Genomic DNA, 21,528 nt, shown 5'->3' with positions numbered 1-21,528 from the left:
AATTACAACCGCAGGTACAGAGGACCCTACATGTCACGAGCAAGGAGATCGCTCATAGCAGGAGGAATACTATCGAAAACGTGAAGATCACCATCAGTACCACCATGAAGTTTTGCTAAGAAGTAGGCGGCCATGTTCGCCTCCCTCCAAATAAGCTTGAAGTCAACCTGCCAATCCTTATCAAGAAGGTCAAAAATACTACGAACCAAACCGAGTGGGTTGTCTGCTGAGGCTGAAGTGACCAGTTCAAACGCCTCAGAACTGTTACCCTGCAGTTGTAAAACTCAGGATCCATTGTCCCACGCTAAGGTCAGACACAATAAAATTCCCCAAAGCTCCGCCTGAATTACTGTGAAGGTGCCCAGCTTTCGACTGAAACCCGTAATGAAGCCACCGTCATGAGATCTGATGAGGCCTCCTGCAGAGCTATCGTGCCTCATATTAACTGCTCGGTCGGTGTTTAAACAGAAACAACCAATTGGAGGCGGCTCCCATTGAATTTGGAACACAGGAGGACGGAGGAGATCCTTGGGGGCACCCGACCAATATGTATTTGCCCATAGAAGACTCCGGTAAAATATAATCAATTCTCTCATTTCCTTAGCCATTCGTAGGGACTTTTGAGATTAATAACGATATTTTAGCAATAAATCTTGGTGTATTGATTTTTTCTTTTGACGAGAGAGTGTGTAGAGTTATTTAATTCAAGAATAGATTACATTCGTTCTTTTTCTTTTTTTGTTATACTAAGAATGAAAAAGAGAGTATGATCCATTATTTACTTCTGAGTAAATTAGAAAAATCATTTTTAAGAACAGTAACATTTTATAATTCATTGGAATATCGACTTTGGTTTTCTGATAACTAATATTTTGAAACCGTTAACACAGTTAAGGTTAAATCATTTGAAGTTCAGATGCAATAGGGTACTATTTCTATTAATATTTACTAAATACATAAAGATATTTAAAATAAAATGTTTTCTCGAGATAATATACTCAAATTGATAATATAATCTAAACTCCATTTTTTTATTCTGAATCGATGACCTAAAGAAATCTTTTAAATTTGAAGAAACAAAAGAACGACTTTACTAATAAATTACAATTAAATATTATACAATTTTAAGTATAATTAGAAATTTAAAATTATACGTAAATTTAGTATTTATTATACTTTTAGCCTTTTTGATATATTTTTTTATTTTGGTCAGAAGAATCCTTTAAATATTCAAATCTTGAGTTAGCAATTAATTTTTATATTTTGAAATATGATTAGAGAAGAGAGGATGTGTTTCTCATGTTAGTGATGGAGGGAATCGAACTGGCCCGACGCTCAATCACTGAGTTAGACTCGTCATTTATATTAATTTTATCAAAACTTATATTTAATATATATATTAAAATTTATCAAACCATGTCTGCTGAGGAGAGGTGGATTCATGGAAGATCAAGATCCAGTGCGGTCATAGGAGGACCACGTCACCAAAATCTGCATTCCTTAATGCCACATTCTGAAACAAAATTCTGATAATCATGCTTAAGTCTTCCATAATCCTCGCGGGTGGGAGATATGATCGCGACCCTATCTGTAGGACTTACGATGCTACCAGAGCAGGAGAACGTTCATTCCATGGTTGCACAGGACTTGACATTGCTCATGACATAGAATAAAATAAAATAAAATAGAAACAAACGAGACAATGATGTCTCAACTTAAGATGAGAGTTAACTTTCACCAGACGTTTTTGGTTCAAAATAAGGATTTAATTGAAGGGAATTAATAGTTTGGCGTTTTTTTAAAAATAAAACTAGATTTGGATCCTCGAGAAAAAAAATTAGAATATAAAAAGACATAAAATAGAACTGGACACAGTAGCTTTATAAACATAGATCCAAAAGATGAGGCATTTCAAATAAAAAAATGGAAAAAGAGAAGAAAATAAATGAGGAGTTGTGAGTAGTGATGAAGTCAAGGGCAAAAGGGTGTGGCAGAGCGAGCCTTGTGACTAGGAATATTCAAATGCCTGAGTCTTCCTTGCTGTTCCCTCAAGTATCCTTGACAAAGAAAAGCTTTGGAGAGGTTATCCTCCACCACCCTGTCCACGTCGTGCACGAACACATCAGTCTCCCCTTCTTCTCGGTTCCTAGCCATCAAACCAGCAGTATAGATGGCGTTCATTCTCCCGGGAGCTTCATTGTGGAACCCCGTGGTGGCATCCACCATTATCACATCCCATTCCACGTCGTAAATCTCATTGGGGAACCCTTTCAGAGCAAGCTCACACTTGGAGAATCTAGGGTCACCCACCATTTTGCACTCCTCCATCATTCCCCTCTCCATCAGATCAACCGCTTCCTGGACTTTGGTCACGTACTCCACGTGGTAACTTTCTAAACTCGAGAGTTCCCCCTTGATCTGCTCGATCCATGCCTTGTCTTCTTCAAGGAAAACAGTGCGACCGCCACGGTTAAGAGATGTCCACATCAGTCTGTTGCGGGGTAATGTTTGTGGTGGCATAGTGGATGAGGGCATTGGCTAGAGATGGTCGGGTTGTGGTACATGTCGGCGTCAAGAGAAGAGACGGGCAGGCCACCGGCGGCTCGTCGACTGGATTTGTTGCGTTTGCGATGTGGGACTCTGAAAGGGGCGAAGGCTGTGATGTGGAAAATTAAGAGCTTGTGGTGATGAAGAGGAGGACGAAGAGAAGAACGGAAACACAGATGAGGATGAGCTTGGTGTTAAAAGGAGATTGAGATTTGGAGTTGGACGGCCTCATTGTTGTTGCCTTCAATTTCGATTCCTTTTTCCTCATCGCCGGGGGAGGGATTACATGGGTGCAAAATATATATTTTCTACGTATGTCTTATCTTTCATTCACATTGTACATGGAAAACATTAATTACAATACTCTATTATTAATCTCTATTATTATTCTATCTATAACAAGTAATTATTTGAATTGTACATTTATTATAAACACGTCGCATAAAGTAATATGGAGAATACGTGAACTTATATAAATAGTACAATATGTATTTAAACATAAAATTTTAATAGTAATGGGTACATACTATTTCAATTTAGATCTTAAGAGTAGGAGGAAAGGAGGGTGGTTATAATGATTGATGGGACTTGGGGGGCTTTGATGTTGATGTGAAATCTACTAAGGTCCTTGTTGCTGTCGGGAACAATTAAAAGAAGGGTAAAGTATAGTAATGGTCATTGAACATTTCTGAAGTTTGCATTTAGGTCCTCCAACTTTTAAAACTTGCAATACAGTCCCCCAATAATTTTATTTTCTTATTAAATATAGATGTATAGAAAATATAAATGATTCAATTTATATTTAAATGTATGAATCATTTATATTTTTGATATATTTTATATTTTTCTTGTATAAACTAGTATTTAAAATATGTTTATATTTTAATCAAAATATTTCAATATACGAATAAAAATATATTTATATAAATGTATATTTATATTTAGATGTATAAATAAAAAATATATATTCATATATTAATGTATGAATCATTTATTTTTTTGAATATTTTATTTTTAATAAGAAATTAAAATTATTAATTATATTAGAAATACTCAACTTAAGATTATATATATATAATCATGAATTATAAATATGAAAAATATAATTATTAAATTTAGTTTAAAAATATATAAATCTTAAATTTATTCTTTTAAAATATTGTATCAACTAATATTTAAAAAATATATTAAATCTATCAAACAATTTATCAAATATAATATTTTTTATTGTAAAAAAATATAATATTTTCCCATCATTTATTGCTTTCAAATTTTTTGCCGAAGTTCAAATCTCATTATTTCCATTTTCCATTATATTCTTTTTTTTCTGGCATTGGTCATACTATTAGTATATGTATTATTGTATATCTCTTAACACAAACGATGGTGTTAGCTTAGTGGCTCCACCTTGTATCTTTCATTTGCGTGACTCAGGTTTGAGTTTGCCCAAGACCCAAATTTTACTTCTTTGTAACTTAATTTTCTTCTAATTAGGTGGTGACATGTGTCACCAATAACATATATCATGATCATGTTTTAACACATGTCAGATCCTGGTTAAATGATTAATTTATTAAATTTTATTTAATTTAGGACCAAATTGATAGCATATATAAATAATTAGGTGGTGACATGTGTCACCAATGACACGTGTCATGATCATGTGCTAACACATGTCAGATCCTAATTAAATGATTAATTTATTAAATTCTATTTAATTTAGGACCAAATTGATTATATAAATAATAAAGACTAAATGTATAATAATGTCAATTCCTTTTAACTGCCACTTCATCATTTGTATCAATTGGTAACGACTAGTGACTTAGTTGAAACAGTTAAATAATTATGTTGTATGATTGATAAATTTAAAAGATCGATGACAAAAGTAAAAAGGGCTAGATAGTTAAGTTGTCAACCTAGTAGTTTACACTTTTATTTATACGTCAAAATAAAATTTTATAAATTTAAAATTCGAATTATTTTCAACCTCTTTTATATCCTAACTACTTTTTTTAATTAAAAAATTTCTTCAACAGATAAGAATTATACTATTATATTTATATAAAAAATATGTATCACATGAAAAAAGATGAAATTAAATAATAATAAATCTGACATAATTGAATTTAATTGAATTATTTTAGAATTTAGGGTTTAGAATGAAATTGAATTACTTTGGAAATTGGGGTTTAGAATGAAATTGAGGTATGTTTTGCAAGTTTTAAAAGTTGGGGGACCTAAATTCAAGTGTCTGAAAAGTTCAATAACCTTTTATATAATTTACCCTAATTTCTAACGGTGGTTTAAGTTGGGGGACCATATTGCAAACGGAATAAACGTTGAGGGACTGTATTGCAAGTTTTAAAAATTGAGGGACCTAAATGCAAGCTTCAGAAATATTCAGTGACCATTACTATACTTTACCCTTAAAAGAATTACTTTTCTTTCAGGGGAAAAAACAACGAAATCATTTTTATTTTTAATTTATAATCCAAATAAAATTTTAATTACTAATCGTTAGCTTTGATTTCTTTGTTGGGAAAACCAAATTGTTTCCAAATTAATTATGATATTTAAATCATATGTTAAAATAAATTAACATTTTTAAACAAGAGTTTAGACAGATAGAGATCGAAATTTAAAAACACATTTTTTATATACAAAATTTGAAAGATATATTTAATACTTCAACCTAACATAATAGTTTAATGTTTAAAAATCACAACATGTGCTGGCGTCCAATACAGTAGTTGAGCCTAATCATTAACACTAGTATTAACATCCCTCTTTAAAAAATAATTATTTAATATAAAATTAAGGGTAAATTAAGCAAATAGTCTCTTTTGTTTAGGGTCTAGTCGATTTTGGTCATTAATTTAAAAACTAAGGGTAAATAGTCTCTCATATTATCGGTCCGTTCGGTTTAAGTCTTTTTGCTCTTAATTTATGTTAACCCACTTTTGTTTAAGTTATTAACATGGTTGAGGGACTAAAATTGAATGGGAGTTAACATTTGAGAGATTAAAATTGAACGGATTGACAATATTAGGGACTAAAATTGAATAGATCGATAGTTAGGGACCATTTTCCCTTAATTTTTAAATTGATGACCAAAATCTGTTAGATCGAAAACATAGGAGACTATTTGCATAGTTTACCCTAAGATTAATGATAAATGAAATTTTTTAAATAATTTCGTCAACCACTCAGAATATGCTTAAATTTAAATGTCTAGATTGTAATTGACGTTAAAAAAAATCATCAACAACTCAGAATGTGACACATGACACCTTTATAATGTTTTTAAAAGAGAAAATAATCTCAGTGACCAAAAATGCCTTATAATATACGATTTTAACCAACTTTTTTTGGATTTGCCAAAATGACCAACTAAATCGCAATGCGATCGATAATTCGCAACGCGATCTCCGGTAACGCAAATCAGTTTCCAGATTCGCAACGCGAACTTCGATTATCGTATTGCGATTTACATATTCGCATTGCGATAGTCCAAGTTCGCATTGCAATTTTTCAAATTCGACTATCACATTGCGATTTACATATTCGCATTACGATAGTCCAAGTTCGCATTGCGATTTATTCCAAATTCGTTGCGATAGTCGAAGTTCAACGACTGGTGGTATTGCATTTGTTTCTTAAGAATTTTCTCTAAAAAAATAGTATTCGCGCGGACGTGTCGAAGACACGTATTACCACGACCACGACCCCAACCCCGACCCGAGACGAGACGAGACGGACGGCAGCGGTGGTGGCGCGCGAGAGTCTCCCTTGTTCTCTATCACTCAACAAGGAAGTAGGAAAGCCAAGCCTTAAATACCATTCCCAATAGTGTTTTCAATACTATGTGGGATTGAGCATTACCAACACTTGTTTCCTGAATAATCACATTGTATTAGTATTATACTATTAAATATGTCATAATTAAAAATCAATCTACAATCAATCGCGATTATTGCAATTTTAAGCAAAACATTCAAAAATAATATCACTATTTAAGGCTCAATCCCACATAGTATTGGGAACAAGTGTTGGTAATGCTCAATCCCACATAGTATTGGAAACACTATTGGGAATGGTATTTAAGGCTTGACTTTCCCACTTCCTTGTTGAGTGATAGAGAACAAGGGGGACTCTCGCGCGCCGCCGCCGCCGTCCCGTCCCGTCTCGTGGTCGCGGTCGCGGTCGTGGTAATACGTGTCTTGGACACGTCCGCGCGAATACTATCTTTTTAGAGAAAATTCTTAAGAAACAAATGCAATACCGTCGTTGCGATTTTGGATTATCGCAATGAATTTGGAATAAATCGCAACGCGAACTTTGACTATCGCAACGAACTTGGACTATCGCAACGAATTTGGAATAAATCGCAACGAATTTGGAATAAATCGCAACGCGAACTTGGACTATCGCAACGAATTTGGAATAAATCGCAATGCGAACTTCGACTATCGCAACGTGAACTTGGACTATCGCAATGCGAATATGTAAATCGCAATGCGATAGTCGAAGTTCGCGTTGCGAATCTAGAAACTGATTTGCGATACCGGAGATCGCGTTGCGAATTATCGATCGCATTGCGATTTTGTTGGTCATTTTGGCAAATCCAAAAAAAAGTTGGTTAAAATCGTATATTATAAGACATTTTTTGTCACTGAGGTTATTTTCTCTTTTTAAAATTTTAATTTTTAAAAGAATTTTAAATCATTCTTATTTTTCAAAAGACCCCAAATATTTCTAAAATCTCAAAAAAGTCTCAAAATCCTTAATCCCAAAGCATCCACCCCATCTGTCGATTGTTCACTATCTATGTCGCCCCCACTGGCTGCCTACCCACTCATTGTTGGTCGTCAACAATGGCTTCAAACCCCCCAAAATCCATAAATCCAAAATCTAAATCCCTAAATTTCAACATTCATCTATCACAACCAGTGGGTGAATAGTCTGCGGAATGATGGCATACAAGTGAGTGGGTGGTCACCAACGATGGTGGTAGTAGACGCTAGAATTGAAGGTTTTGAGGTATTTTATGAAAAATAGGAAAATTTTAGATTTTTTTTGAAAATTTATAATTTTTTTTAAAAAATTACAAAATAAAAAATCAAGTCACATGTCAAATATTGATTGGTTGGCTTATTTAACGACAGTTACAGTGTATGAACCTAAATAATAACATTGGACACGTTAAGCACCTAAATGAGAAAAGATGTATAGTTTGAGCATTTGATTTTATATTAAGATTTTGTTATTGCTCCCATTTCTTCAAGACTTTTATTCTAACTAATATGGATCGATTTGTGTTTACATTTGGTTTTAGTGAGTGAGTCTATTAGCAAATATTATTTATTTGCATACATAAAGCCTCGAATTCGAGACATATTTAAATAATATCAAACTGTTTATTACTTAAATCAACTATCGTTCGTATTTTTAAACAATAGTTATCTCTTTAAGTTCTTATTTTTAAAGTTATTAATATTAATATATTTTAGGAATTCTGAAGTTTCTAAATAAGCTTTTTTTTAAATGATAATATTTTAAGTTTTTGAATAATTTTTAAAAAATATAAACACAATACATTATAGATAACAAATTTTCTTAACAACAATTGGTTACAGTATAGATACTTAAAATAATAATGAAAAAAATTAAGCGAAAAATAATTTAAAAATCTAAAATTAATAAATGATATAATTTAAGAACTTATTTCATCCTTACGCCTGCATTTTTTGACCTGTAAACTGTTTCCAATGACTTGTTTATTGTTCACTCATCAAACAATGAAAAAAAGTATTTTCTAGAGATAAGTATGAAAAAAAGTATTTTTTTAGACATAAGTATGAGGCTCGAATTTAATAAATTTATATTCAATCAAATTTAAAAATTAATTTTATTTAAATAGTTACCTATTTAGATTGAATTTTTTAAAAGAATAAGATTAGGGTCAGATTTCTTGTTTAAGATGATTTTTTTAACTTGATCTAATAATAGATAATATTATTATATATAATATTTAAAAATATTACAATAATTTCATTTAGATTTTTCATCTAAGTATATATTATACCTAATAAAAATATAAATTATATATATATATATATATATATATTGATTCTAATGTGAGTTTTATTTAAAAAATGGAGTCAACATTGAATCAAATTATTTATTTTTAAATTTTAATCGAATCGAATGATAAATGAAGTAATAAAATACTTGGATCGAATTTGGGTCGGCCCAAACCAGCCATGCCCGTCCCTAACAGGGTAACACTCCTCAGTCCTCACTTCAGTCTCCTGGATGACAGTCTCAGTGAGCCACTAGCTCTCTCTAAAGCCATAGCAGAAGAAAGCAGGAAAGAAAGATAAAAAAATGGGAGCACCAGCCACCGCCAAACCTCTCCGGTTTTGCTCTTCAACAGAACCCCTTTCATTTCTCTTCAACGAAATCAAAATAAAAAATCCTAAACCTCAATCTCAATCTCTCCAAGACCTCCTTTATCCCTCATTCTCGCCATCTTCGCCTTGCCGTGAGCGCTTCTTCAGCCTCCTCCACCGCTCTCAATGATCCGCCTAATCCCACTCTTAGCAATTATGATAATAAACTTCGAGTCAAAATCCTCTCTGAGTCACTCCCCTACATCCAGAAATTTAGGGGAAAGACCATTGTCGTTAAATACGGCGGTGCGGCCATGAAATCTTCCGAGCTCAAGGCCTCTGTTGTCAGGGACCTTGTCCTTCTCGCCTGCGTTGGCCTCCGTCCCGTCCACGGTGGTGGTCCTGAAATCAACGTCCTTCTCAATCAGCTCAACATCCCATCTCAGTTCCGCGACGGACTCCGTGTGACCGACGCAAGGACCATGGTCCTTGTTGGAAAAGTTAACAAAGACCTGGTCTCTCGTATAAACTTCGCCGGAGCCACCACCGTCGGCCTTTCTGGTATGGACTGCCGCTTTTTAACTGCCCTACCCAGCCCAAACGCCGCACAGTTGGGGTTTGTTGGGGAGGTTGCGAGAGTGGACCACACAGTTCTCCAAACGCTCGTGAACAACGGAAGCATCCCGGTGATTGCTTCTGTTGCGGCCGATAAGTCGGGCAGTCTTACAACATCAATGCAGACACGGTTGCTGGTGAGGTGACGGCGGCATTGGGAGCAGAGAAACTGATCCTGTTGACCGACGTTGCGGGCATTCTGAGAAATCGAGAGGACCCTGGAAGCCTGGTGAAGGAGATTGATATAAAGGGAGTGAAGAAAATGATTGAGGAAGGCAAGGTGGGTGGTGGGATGATTCCAAAAGTGAATTGTTGTATTCGATCCCTTGCTCAAGGGGTCACCACTGCTAGCATTATTGATGGTCGTGTTTAGCACTCGTTACTTCACGAGATTATGACTGACGATCATCGGTTAAACTATGGCCTGCTTATTCTCTTTTTTGTTAGTTTTGATATTGTAAGTCTTTCATTTATTGCAGTTATGATGCATTGCTACAAACGTTTGGTATTAGTTCCTGAACGATGTTCCTTTTCGGGCTTAATGGTTTAATCAAGTCAATTGTAAGATGTCGATATTTGCTGTCTCTTGATTGAACTTTTTTATGCTTCAATCTCATGTGGCAAGAATAAAATGGGTAATGGAAGCTGAGCACAACTTTCAATTAAGCTGCATATGTTTGATACTGGCAGAGACTAGCTGTAGCTTTAAGTTTCAATTTCTCTGCCTTGAATCACCTTCCTTAACTTCTTCGTTATTAACTTCTACACGATCTTCTCTTTATGTGCTTGAATCTTTAATATTTTTTCTTTGCAAGTTTTATATGGATTCTCCCACTTTTGTTTGCTATGCTTTTCCTTGCATTGAGGTAAAGTCTTAGCTGCTTTATGTTATTGGTTTATTGGAATTTCAAGATGCTTCTGTTGCCCTTGTTTGTATTAGATTAAGGAATTCCACAGGTTCCTCCTATGGAGCCGTGTTGTCTGGATTCGGAGTGAGTTTCATATCTTTGACACAGGTAAGTGTCACCTTTTTAAAACAAACTCTTTCCTCTATTTTTGGAGGATCATACCTCATACTCATGTCAATATGTGTTAGACACAGGTATTTTAGGAAAACAAAAAGGCTGGGTAACAATAGTTGTGTAGTGGGTTGCATGTATTCTTTATCAGCAAGCATCATTTGATTATTATTCTCATATTTCATTGTATTTTAGATGCTTTTTTTATGTGTTTAGTTCGTTTCTTTGTTACTTCTCGTGTAGTCCTTCATGATATGCGTTATTGCTTATTTTATTTTATTTAAAAAAATGGCATAGGCTCCAACTTATTACCTTTTTATCTGGAAAACTTTATCTTCCACAACCTATATTTTACTATTACATCCGAGTAGATATTTGCTAGGTTTGAGGTGGGAGTTATTGGCTCGAAGGAGACTTTTGAATCATAGGCTGATATAGGTGTCATGAACAATTTAATTCAGTACTTATCTGTCATGGTGGGAGAAGAAGGGCGAGAACACGAAGAGGGTGAGGAAGAATTGGGGGAAATGAGACGAGGGTTAGGGATTGAGAATAAAAGATTGGGGATTATAGCACGTGAGGAGAATGAAGTGAACTTACCCTTTGGAGCAGATCATCAGGGAGTGGATTGGATACAGCAGGAGCAGCCCAAGGAAATTATTATATCTGAGCCCAGTAGTCTATATCTGCAAAACAAATGAGGAAAGCATGAAATTGTTAGATTCAGTTACAAAGGACAGCCAACTGGAATCCTTAAGATTCTGGTATATTGTAACTAAATAAAAACAAGCTGTGATGATGTATTTCTCTCATGTTATGAATGAACACGAATTTCTTTCTCTGAAATCTCTCTAAATTCTCTCTATTCCTATTATCTACTTTCTCGATTTCTCTTCTATTTACCTCAAACTATAACAATTGGTAATCAGAGCTATAATTCTGGCAAAAATTTTTTTTTTGAGGGAATGTCAAAGAAGAATCAATCTATGGAAGAAACTGATTTAGCTGAAATCAGAAGCAAATTGAAGACCTTGCTGCTTTGATGAAACAGGGCCAGAATGAGACTAATTCACCTAAATGGTGGGAGGCTCAAGAAAACAAGATTACTGCACTGGAGGCAAGGATCACAGTTATGTGGAGGATACACTGAAGATCTTAACTGGCAGAAATGGTGAACAAGAGCAGTCTGCCGGGGATCAGGTATATACTCCTAATAGCTCTAAAAATTGGGAGAAATATCCTGTTATGGTGACTGTAGTTAAAGATAAATCCAGATTCTCTTATAAAACGGATGAACCTGGGATTTTGAAGGATAAGCCTGATGCTTGTTTAGCACTTAAGAACAGTTCTAGGCCTGAGAATCAGATGGGTGACAACAGTAATAATAGGCCTATTATGCTGGGATTGGAAACTGAAAATAGGGGAGCAGGGGGTTCATTTAGCAGTTCAGGGACTATGTGGCATAGACCCAAAATAGAGTTGCCATTTTTTGAGGGGGTAAATCCTAAGGGGTGGATGCATAAGTGTCTCAAGCATTTTTCCTTATGCAAGGTTCCTGTAGATCAAAGGGTAGAAGTGGCTACTATGTATCTTACAAGAAAAGCAAAAATATGGTTTGATGGCTATATTATGCAGAAGCATCATGTAACTTGGCATGAGTTTGAAGCTGATTTGTGCCATAGATTCAGTGATAGGTCTTTTTATGATATTGTGGAGGAATTCACTAAGCTTACACAGAAAGGATCTATTGAAGACTATCAAGAAAGGTTTGAGGAGTTACAACCACACATGTTATTACAAAATCCTACCTTGAGTGAGGATTTCTTTGTGTCACTTTTTATAAGTGGGCTTAGAGATGACATCAAACATAGAGTGAAAGCTCTAGATCCTAAAAATTTATCTGAGGCATGCAAACAAGCTAAGCTCTATGAGTTGTCTGTGGAGTTTGAAAATAGAAGGTTGAGACCTTCCTTTAAAAGCCCACCCTACCCAAACCCCATTAATACTCCCAAGCCAAATTCAGTTCCACTGCCTATTAAATCCTCACCAAATTCCAATCTCATTGATTACGGAAGACAACACAACCTTTGTTTTAAGTGTGGAGAAAAATTTCAGCCATACCATCAATGTAAATCAAGAAACCTCAATATGATGACTGAAGAGGAAAATACTATTCCTACAGAAATTGTTCCTATTGATTCAGACCAGCAGTTAGTACAAGAAGAGGAAAACTTAGAGATATCTATGAATGCTATTACTGGTTGCATTAGTCATAATACCTTGAGGATTCAAGGCACAATACAAGGCAAACCTTTGAATATTTTGATTGACAGTGGAAGTACACATAGCTTTTTGACACCAGAATGGGTTGATGCTGGATTTCAGGTTCTAACTCCCTGTCCTTTAGCTATTACAGTAGCTAATGGCAAACAACTCTATAGTTCAGCTAGATGCAACAAGGTGGAGTGGCAGATGCAAGGGCACTCTTTCATACATGACTTTAGACTCCTTAAATTGGGAGGCAGTGATATGGTTTTAGGGGTTGATTGGATGAAATTATTTAGTCCAATTTTGATGGACTTCAATCAAATGACAATGAGTTTTCAGCATCAAGGTGAAAATATTGTTATACAGGGACAACAACCTTCACTGTTGCAGCAGATTTCAGGTGCTACTTTATTAAAAATGACAGCATCTGAGGCAACTATTTTGGGGCATGTAGTTTTGCTGAGTATGACTGAAATTCCTAAGTCAGTTCCTGCAGCTCTCAAACCTCTTTTAAAGAGATATAGCTCTGTTTTTGATGAGCCTAAAGGATTACCTCCTACAAGGACTCATGATCATGCTATTCCCCTCAAACCTGGTTCTAGTCCTATTAATTTGAGGCCCTACAGATTTCCTCATAACCAGAAAACTGAAGTAGAAAGGCAGATTGCTACAATGTTATCATCTTCTATTATTCAACCTAGCAAGAGTCCCTTTGCTTCTCCATGCCTATTGATAAAGAAAAAGGATGGGACTTGGAGGTTTTGTGTTGATTACAGACAATTGAATAATTTGACAGTTAAAGATAAGTTTCCTATTCCGGTGGTGGAAGATCTATTAGATTAGTTATATGGTGCAGTTTATTTTTCCAATATTGACTTAAGGTCAGGGTATTGGCAAATCAGAATTAAAGAGGATGATATTTACAAAACAACATTTAGAACTCATCAAGGGCATTATGAATTCAAGGTAATGCCTTTTGGTCTTACTAATTCCCCTGCTATATTTCAGGCATTAATGAATGATTTGTTTAAATCATTTCTTAGAAAGTTTGTTTTGGTGTTCTTTGATGATATACTAGTCTACAGTAATTCTATGGCTGAACATATTACTCATTTGCAATCAGTTTTGGAGGTTTTAAAAGCCAATCAGTTATTTGCAAAACTGTCCAAGTGTTTTTTTGGACAGACCCAGGTGAAGTACTTGGGTCATGTTATTTCAGCAGCAGGGGTTGCAACAGATCCTACTAAGATAGAAGCCATGAAGAATTGGCCTCTTCCTAAATCTTTAAAGTCTTTGCGTGGATTTTTGGGCTTAACTGGCTATTATAGGCGGTTTATTAAAAATTATGGTTCCATAAGTAAGCCCTTGACTCAAATGCTTACTAAGGACAGTTTTCATTGGTCTTTTACAACTTTGACTGCTTTTGACAACCTAAAACAGGCTATGTTGTGTTGCTCATGTTTTAGCTTTACCTGATTTCACTAAGAGTTTCTGTTCGGAAACTGATGCAAGTTCAGGAGGCATTGGTGTTGTGTTGTCTCAAAAAGGCAGACCTATTGCTTATCTAAGTAGGGCTCTCAGTCCTCGACATGCTGCCCTCTCCATTTATGATAGGGAGTATCTTGCTATTTTATTAGCATTTTCTAAGTGGAGACATTATTTAGAAAGTAAGCCTTTTATTATTAAAACTGATCATGAGTCTCTAAAGTATCTATTAGAGCATAAACTGACCACCACAATTCAGAAAAAAAGGCTGACTAAATTATTAGGGCTTGATTACTATATTCATTACAGAAAGGGCAAGTCCAATATGGTGGCAGATGCCTTGTCTAGGCAATGGGAGGATCAGGGCCAAATGTTGGCTATGGGGACTACTTTGATCATTGCTACTTGGGTGACAGAAGTTAAAGGCAGCTATAAAGATGATAAATTGGCTGCTGCATGGATTAATATTTTAACTGTGAATGCCAATGCTGATCCTAATTGGAAATTTTCCAAAGGCATACTAAGATTTAAAGGCAGAGTTTACATTAGTCCTACTGGGTCTCTAAGGCTTCAAATTCTCCAAGTATTACATGACTCTCCTCATGGAGGCCATTCAGGGATTCAAGCAACTTACCAGAGGATAAGATCATATTTTTACTGGCCTGGGCTTAAAGGTATGGTAGCTACATATATCAGATGTTGTACAGTCTGCCAACAGACCAAGGTAGAGCATGTACCTAAACCAGGACTGCTACAGCCCTTACCTATTCCTCAACAAGCTTGGGAGGTGGTTATTATGGACTTTATTGATGGGTTACCTACTTCATTAAGGAAGAATTGTATCCTAGTTGTGGTGGATAAGTTCACAAAATACAACCATTTTATGGCATTGTCTCATCCCTACACTGCAGCTGAGGTTGCTAAGCTTTATCTAGACAATGTCTACAAGCTCCATGGTCAGCCTAAATTGGCTAATTTAGATAGGGATAAAACATTCACTAGTCTCTTTTGGAGAGAACTAATGAAGCAGTTGGGTACTACAAACTTATTCAGTACTGCTTACCATCCTGAAACGGATGGTTAAACAGAGAGGGTTAATCAATGTCTTGAGCAATATTTAAAAGGCCTCTGTTTTTTTACAACCTAAACAGTGGGCTAAGTGGTTGGCTCATGCTGAATGGTGGTATAATACTACCTATCACACATCCTTAAACCTAACACCTTTTCAGGCTCTTTATGGTTATAAGCCTCCTATAATGGTTTGGCAACCAGAAGCTACAATGCAGGCTGTGGGAGAAATTATGAAAAGCAGGGAAGAAATCATGCAAATGGTTAAACAACAACTTGAACAAGCTGCTAACCGAATGAAGCAACAGGCAGATAAAAATCGTACAGAAAGAAATTTTGCAGTAGGAGATAAGGTTTACTTGAAGCTGCAGCCTTATCATCAAACATCCCTTGCCCTGAGAAAAAAATCTGAAGTTAGCAGCTAAGTTTTATGGGCCCTACAAAATTATTGAAAGAATAGGAGAAGTCGCTTATAAGTTACAATTACCAGAGACCTCTCGGTTACACCCAGTCTTTCATGTCAGTATGTTGAAGTGGCATATTGGGCCAACAGCAGTATCTTCGACAGAGCCTCCTGTGGTAGATGAAGATGGTCAGTTTCGCTTAGAACCAAGTCAAGTTTTGGGTAGAAGAATTATTAATCGAAACAACAGGCCAGTTACTCAGTTTCTCGTTCGATGAACTAACCTGGACGCCTCGCATGACACTTGGGAAGATTACTCAGTACTACGTGGTCAGTTTCTGTCTTTTGATCCTTGGGGGCAAGGATCATCTCGAGGGGTGGGTATTGTCATGGTGGGAGGAGAAGGGCGAGAACACGAAGAGGGCGAGGAAGAATTGGGGGAAATAAGACGAGGGTTAGGGATTGAGAGAGAACACGAAGAGAGTAAGGGAGAATTGGGGGAAATGAGACGAGGGTTAAGGATTGAGAATAAAGGATTGGGGATTATAGCACGTGAAGTGAACTTACCCTTTGGAGCAGATCATCAGGGAGTGGATTGGATACAGCAGGAGCGGCCCAAGGAAATTATTATATCTGAGCCCAGTAGTTTATATCTGCAAAACAAATGAGGAAAGCATGAAATTGTTAGATTCAGTTACAAAGGACAGCCAGCTGGCATCCTTAAGATTCTGGTATATTGTAACTAAATAAAACAAGATGTGATGATGTATTTCTCTCATGTTATGAATGAACACGAATTTCTTTCTCTGAAATCTCTCCAAATTCTCTCTATTCCTATTATCTACTTTCTTGATTTCTCTTTTATTTACCTCAAACTATAACAATATCCTACTTTATTTTAGGTTCAAGAATGTCTTCTCTTTTTCTGGGATATGGTTTAGCAATGTTATTTACTTTGTTTCAGCCTTTCTTTGCAATGGGTGCTTTAACTTGGATAAGACCAAGAAGAAAAATCTGGCAGCATTTAGGACTCTCAAAGTTTATGAATGCAACAAGAACAAGGTCCGAATTTACTGCTCTTTGTAGGATAATTGGTCGAATTTAGAACTAATCTCTGACAGGGTACAATTTAACCATTCTACTTTTTAATTTGGTTGAGAAAATGGTCAAAAGTGGCAAAATTATTGTGATTGGAAATTTATGAATTTGAAGGTTTACTTAATTTAGTACTTGAGTTTTGTAAACAGGAGCATATAAAATAAATAAATTTTACACTAACATAAATAGATATTTTTCACACACGTATATGCACATATATTAAGAGAGATTCACTTATATTAGAGTAATATTGTAAAAAATATCTTTAAAAGACAATTGGTCTGGTTGGTTCTTGAAGGAAAGAACTCTAGTTTAGTCTCTTCATATATGACCATTCTACTTTCAGTTGAATCAGATGCATTTGAAAACTAACTAGTGCCTGCCCCATCCTACAAGCAAAATCATGCTAATTAAAACATTAAATAACCTCATAACAATCTAGATCTATGTTTCTTATTGAGGTAATTTTATCCGACATCCGTGTCCGACACATTTTTAGATATGATTATAGATATATTATCCTCTAATCACCTTTCAAACACATTAGAACTTTGAAAAAGATTCAACATACCCGTGCACGTATTGGATGGTCACAGCTCAGTCTGAGTAAACATAGAGGCAAATGATGCTAACATAGTTGTTGCTACTAGTTTTAGCAGAATTTCACTTGGGAGGAGATCCATCCATTGATCTTCCAGGCACAACTTTCAATCGCGCAGTGAAGCTGGCAGAGAAATTCGGCAACAGCTTTTGGCCCTCATTACCAAGAAGAAAAACTAGGTATTAGAGAAACAAAAAACAGTGGCATCGGACTTGGTTGATTGCATGCTGATGGTGATGAAGTGAATGACGGAGGTTGTGGTAGGCAGCAAGATCTTAGGCTTCTCTATAGCCAGCCGTGACACACCTAGTACTGCAATCACCTAATTCATTGTTAGCTATCTCCCTGAGGTTTATAGGAGGGTCCTTGAACGTACTTTTTATTTAGATTTTAATTTGGGAATTCAATAATGATGTTGGGAAGTGGTGCAGAGCAAATGGAGGTTTTAAGAAGCAAAGAGGGAGGGGAGGCATTTAGATGGGAAGATATACACAAAATGAAGTACGTGGCATGCGAAGTAACGAGGCTGTGTCCACCTGCTAATGGATCTTTTAGAGAGGCCATCACTGACTTTACTTACGCTGGTTATACTATTCCAAAGGGATGGAAGGTAAGTACCCGAGGCCATATTTCTCATACTAGAGATTATGCATTACGTGACCATTGTTGTTCATCTGTAATTGGTTCAGGCGTTTTGGATGGTGCATATAACAAATAAAAATCCCAAATACTTGCCGGATCCAGAATGATTCGATCCATCAAGATTTGAAGGAAATGGTCCAGCGCCCTAGACGTTCGTACCATTGGGGGAGGTCCTGAAATGTGTCCAGGAAAAGAGTATGCACAACACGAAATCCTGACATTCATCCACAACCTTATCACCAGTTTCAAATGGGTCAAAATCAATCCCAATGAGAAGATTTACTACATTCCAACTCCTATTCCCGAGGAGGGTCTCGTCTCCCCATCAACATTCAACCGATACCCAATTAATTGTTCTCATCTCCCTTGCATCCATATTGACTGTGGAGTTTAAAAATCCCAGAGTATTTGTTGTCTTTCAAATTTTCTATTTGATAAATCTTTGCTGTTTTGTGAAACGATGTAATAATAAATTCTTAATAATAAAGTTAAAAGGGTAATAGTTTTTGGTTGATTTAATTCTACGTTCCTTATCAAACATGCGTACATCTATCTGTTCCATATAAATCCACACCATTGCTGAATGGTTATTAGATGTGAATTCACCGTAAACTCTTGGCACATGAAGAAGAAATGGACCTCAATAATTACCTAAACGTGAATTTTGTCAAATAAGTTCATATTTTATACTAACGGATTGGGATTAAATTCATTAATTTTTTATACATTATATTCTAATACATGAATCATTACATACGTCTCATTCATAAATTATAAATCAAACTTAAAATTAATGATTAAATTACCAAGACAGGAGTTGTTTCCATTTTCCGCTTCAAATTGTGAATACTCATGATAGAATTACAGAATAAAAGATAAGTGGATTCCTAATGAACTTTTGGTGCATCAAGTTAATTGTTTACCCACCAACATATAATCTTAGTATTTCAAACGCAGAAGACACTCCCAGGGAAAAGACTAAACAGTATTAGCTTATGAAATTTAGAATTTAAACCTGTTAACTAGAGGAACATCATCAAATGCATCAACTCACTCCTCTTGATCCTGGAAACAGGAAGAGAACTATATTAACTTCCTATAGAAATTCTTGAATCATATAATAAGTAGAATAACATTGAAATAAACTAAATTTTAGAAGCATCATTGACATGCTGATCTTTTAGATAGTTAAAACTAAATCGACTGTAACTAAAAGTGTCAGAAAAATTGACAACAACCACTTTAGACAAGAGAAATTAACAAGCACCCTTGATATGCTGATTTTCATCAGTATCACAGTTTCACTTAATACAATATTTCTTTTCTTTTCTTCCCATTTTAAAATATATATATATATATATATATATAGTTATTGTTATAAAATATTATCTTAAGAAGAAAGTTCACTAATAATCACCAATTTTTTTTATTCAGATCGATGACTCTAATAGAGTTGCTGGTTGGGTGATGTTGAAGTTGATGATAACGAAACTGGATATCAGGCATGTATAACCTAGCCTAGAATGGCTCCACTGCTGCTAATCCATAAACTCATTTGATACCTTGAGATAAGTGCTAATAGGCCGAAGAAAACTCTAATATTTATATAGACAAAGGATTACCACTAAACAATTAAAACATGAATACGCAACCCAGAAAAGGAAGAGTCAACAATATTAAACCCATAGTTCAATAATGCATTAGGCCAACCTTGGGTGCAGGAGCATCGTCAAGCTTAGGAGGAGTAAAATTTGGAGAATATCCACCTAAAATACTGGAACAATCTGTGTATGCAGATCCAATTCCAACCCCGGCACCAAAAGCTACAGATGCCCATCTAGTCACTGGACTCCCTGGCATGACAAATCAAAGTTATGGATTCAAGGAACTGTTAAGGAAGACAAGCAAAGGAGAAAGTACAAAAATGGAAAGCCACAGAAGCGACAACGCTTGGACATACAACTAATACAAGAAAACTCAAGCAAAACCCAGTGTACTTTGGCTACAGCCTAGATGAACATATAGTAAAAGGTTAAATGCATAATGACTTAAACTGTTTAGGATTTGCTTGGAAGAAATAATAAAATGTTTTAACTCAATGATTGAAGTTGGCTAGGAGGTATAAAACTAAAAACCATTCCTTTTCCTTCTTCCCTCCGTACAAAGCAAAGCAGTATTCAAGTTCTTAATCAATTCTAGGCAATCTACAGCAATGACAAAAAGGAGCTAGTTCTTATATTGGAATATAAGGCAAATCAAAATCAACACACACAGATGCAAGGTTGCTCGAACATCTTAGGCTATGAGATTCACTAGGTACCATATGGTCTCTCAAACTTTTCTCCTTAAGAAAGCCACTTGGTCTGAAACGTTGCCAACTAAATTTATACTAAAGAATACAGTAGCAGATTTAAATAGCAACCACAACGCAATATTGCATCTGCTATTTTTCAGTTACGTCTCTCTTTTCTGTCAAAATTCGCATTTGATATTTGTCGCAGTTGACTCATTACGTTCTCAAGCACAATAGAAAACAAAACATGTCCGCTGACTGCAGTTTAACATATTTCAAGTACATGTATATGCATAATATTTGCATCTAAATCTATGATTGTGGAGCATGCGCATGTAAAATTTGAAAAGCGAATGTCACATAGTGCCAAACAGAATTGAAAGATAAATAATTAGAATATAGTGAAACAATAACAAGAAACTTGGAAAAATGGTGACAAGAAGAAAATCAGAAAGCATAATTTCTAGAACCAATTAGGCCAATCTTCAATCCATAATTTTTAAACATCTTTAAACATCTAGCTTAATAACACTAAATTATAGTCATTAAGTGCGATCCAATTGGGGAAATCGAGAACAATATCTTAAAAGGATAAAAAATAACAAAATTAGGAAAAGAGAGACAGACTGAAGAAAATGAGGCCGGCGAAAGCGCCAGCCAAGGAAGAGTAAACGAAGCGGCGGAGAGAGAGATCGATGCAGGCGTCCCATTTAGCGTCCATGTCATACTTTGACGCCGCCGACTCCTTGATCTCTTCCATTTCAAAACCTTCTTTGAAACTGTTAGTTTCTCTGTTTATTCAGATTGTTGCTCAGATTTACCTTCCTTTTGCTTCGCCTTTTGTTTGTTTTTGGGTAATCGGCCGCAATGGTTCGACGATTGTCTGACGGATGTGTTTCTTACTATGGGAAATGTGATTTTCTGACATGCCGGTACGCATCGTATTTACCTAATTGTCCTTAAGTTCCTAATCTAGCCCAGCACAGTAAAAATTCAATTTTCCAGATTTTTTTAGTTAAAATATGTTTTCAAGTCTCTACTTTTTGTTATTTGAAATTTTGTTATCTGGTTTTATTTTTAATTTATATTATTAG

General features: G+C 35.4%; 3 protein-coding genes and 2 pseudogenes across 3 annotated transcripts; 3 read left to right on the top strand and 2 right to left on the bottom strand.

Moving 5' to 3' along the window:
• Positions 1-1,971: 1,971 nt before the first annotated feature.
• LOC120161637 lies at positions 1,972-14,268 on the bottom strand (annotated as a pseudogene).
• LOC120161467 lies at positions 9,026-10,223 on the top strand (annotated as a pseudogene).
• LOC120161466 lies at positions 11,654-13,687 on the top strand. The gene has a single exon (XM_039171706.1). The coding sequence runs from the start codon at positions 11,654-11,656 to the stop codon at positions 13,685-13,687; it is 2,034 nt and encodes a 677-aa protein (XP_039027637.1).
• A 3,587-nt stretch (positions 14,269-17,855) lies between the features above and the next one.
• LOC120162031 (beta-amyrin 6-beta-monooxygenase-like) lies at positions 17,856-18,483 on the top strand. Its single transcript, XM_039172218.1, has 2 exons — positions 17,856-18,109; positions 18,189-18,483. The coding sequence occupies exons 1-2, from the start codon at positions 17,909-17,911 to the stop codon at positions 18,246-18,248; spliced, it is 261 nt and encodes an 86-aa protein (XP_039028149.1). The 5' UTR covers positions 17,856-17,908; the 3' UTR covers positions 18,249-18,483.
• A 468-nt stretch (positions 18,484-18,951) lies between these two features.
• LOC120161579 lies at positions 18,952-21,314 on the bottom strand. The gene is made up of 3 exons (XM_039171800.1): positions 21,062-21,314; positions 19,852-19,994; positions 18,952-19,206 (listed from the first exon to the last, which is right to left on the bottom strand). The coding sequence occupies exons 1-3, from the start codon at positions 21,192-21,194 to the stop codon at positions 19,192-19,194; spliced, it is 291 nt and encodes a 96-aa protein (XP_039027731.1). The 5' UTR covers positions 21,195-21,314; the 3' UTR covers positions 18,952-19,191.
• Positions 21,315-21,528: the final 214 nt, after the last annotated feature.

The sequence above is a fragment of the Hibiscus syriacus genome, unplaced genomic scaffold (genome assembly GCF_006381635.1).
Source record: "Hibiscus syriacus cultivar Baekdansim isolate YM2019G1 unplaced genomic scaffold, ASM638163v2 tig00111402_pilon, whole genome shotgun sequence".
Lineage (NCBI taxonomy): Eukaryota > Viridiplantae > Streptophyta > Magnoliopsida > Malvales > Malvaceae > Hibiscus > Hibiscus syriacus.
Note: the sequence above shows the minus strand (reverse complement) of the source record. Positions and strands in the feature narration are given on the sequence as shown.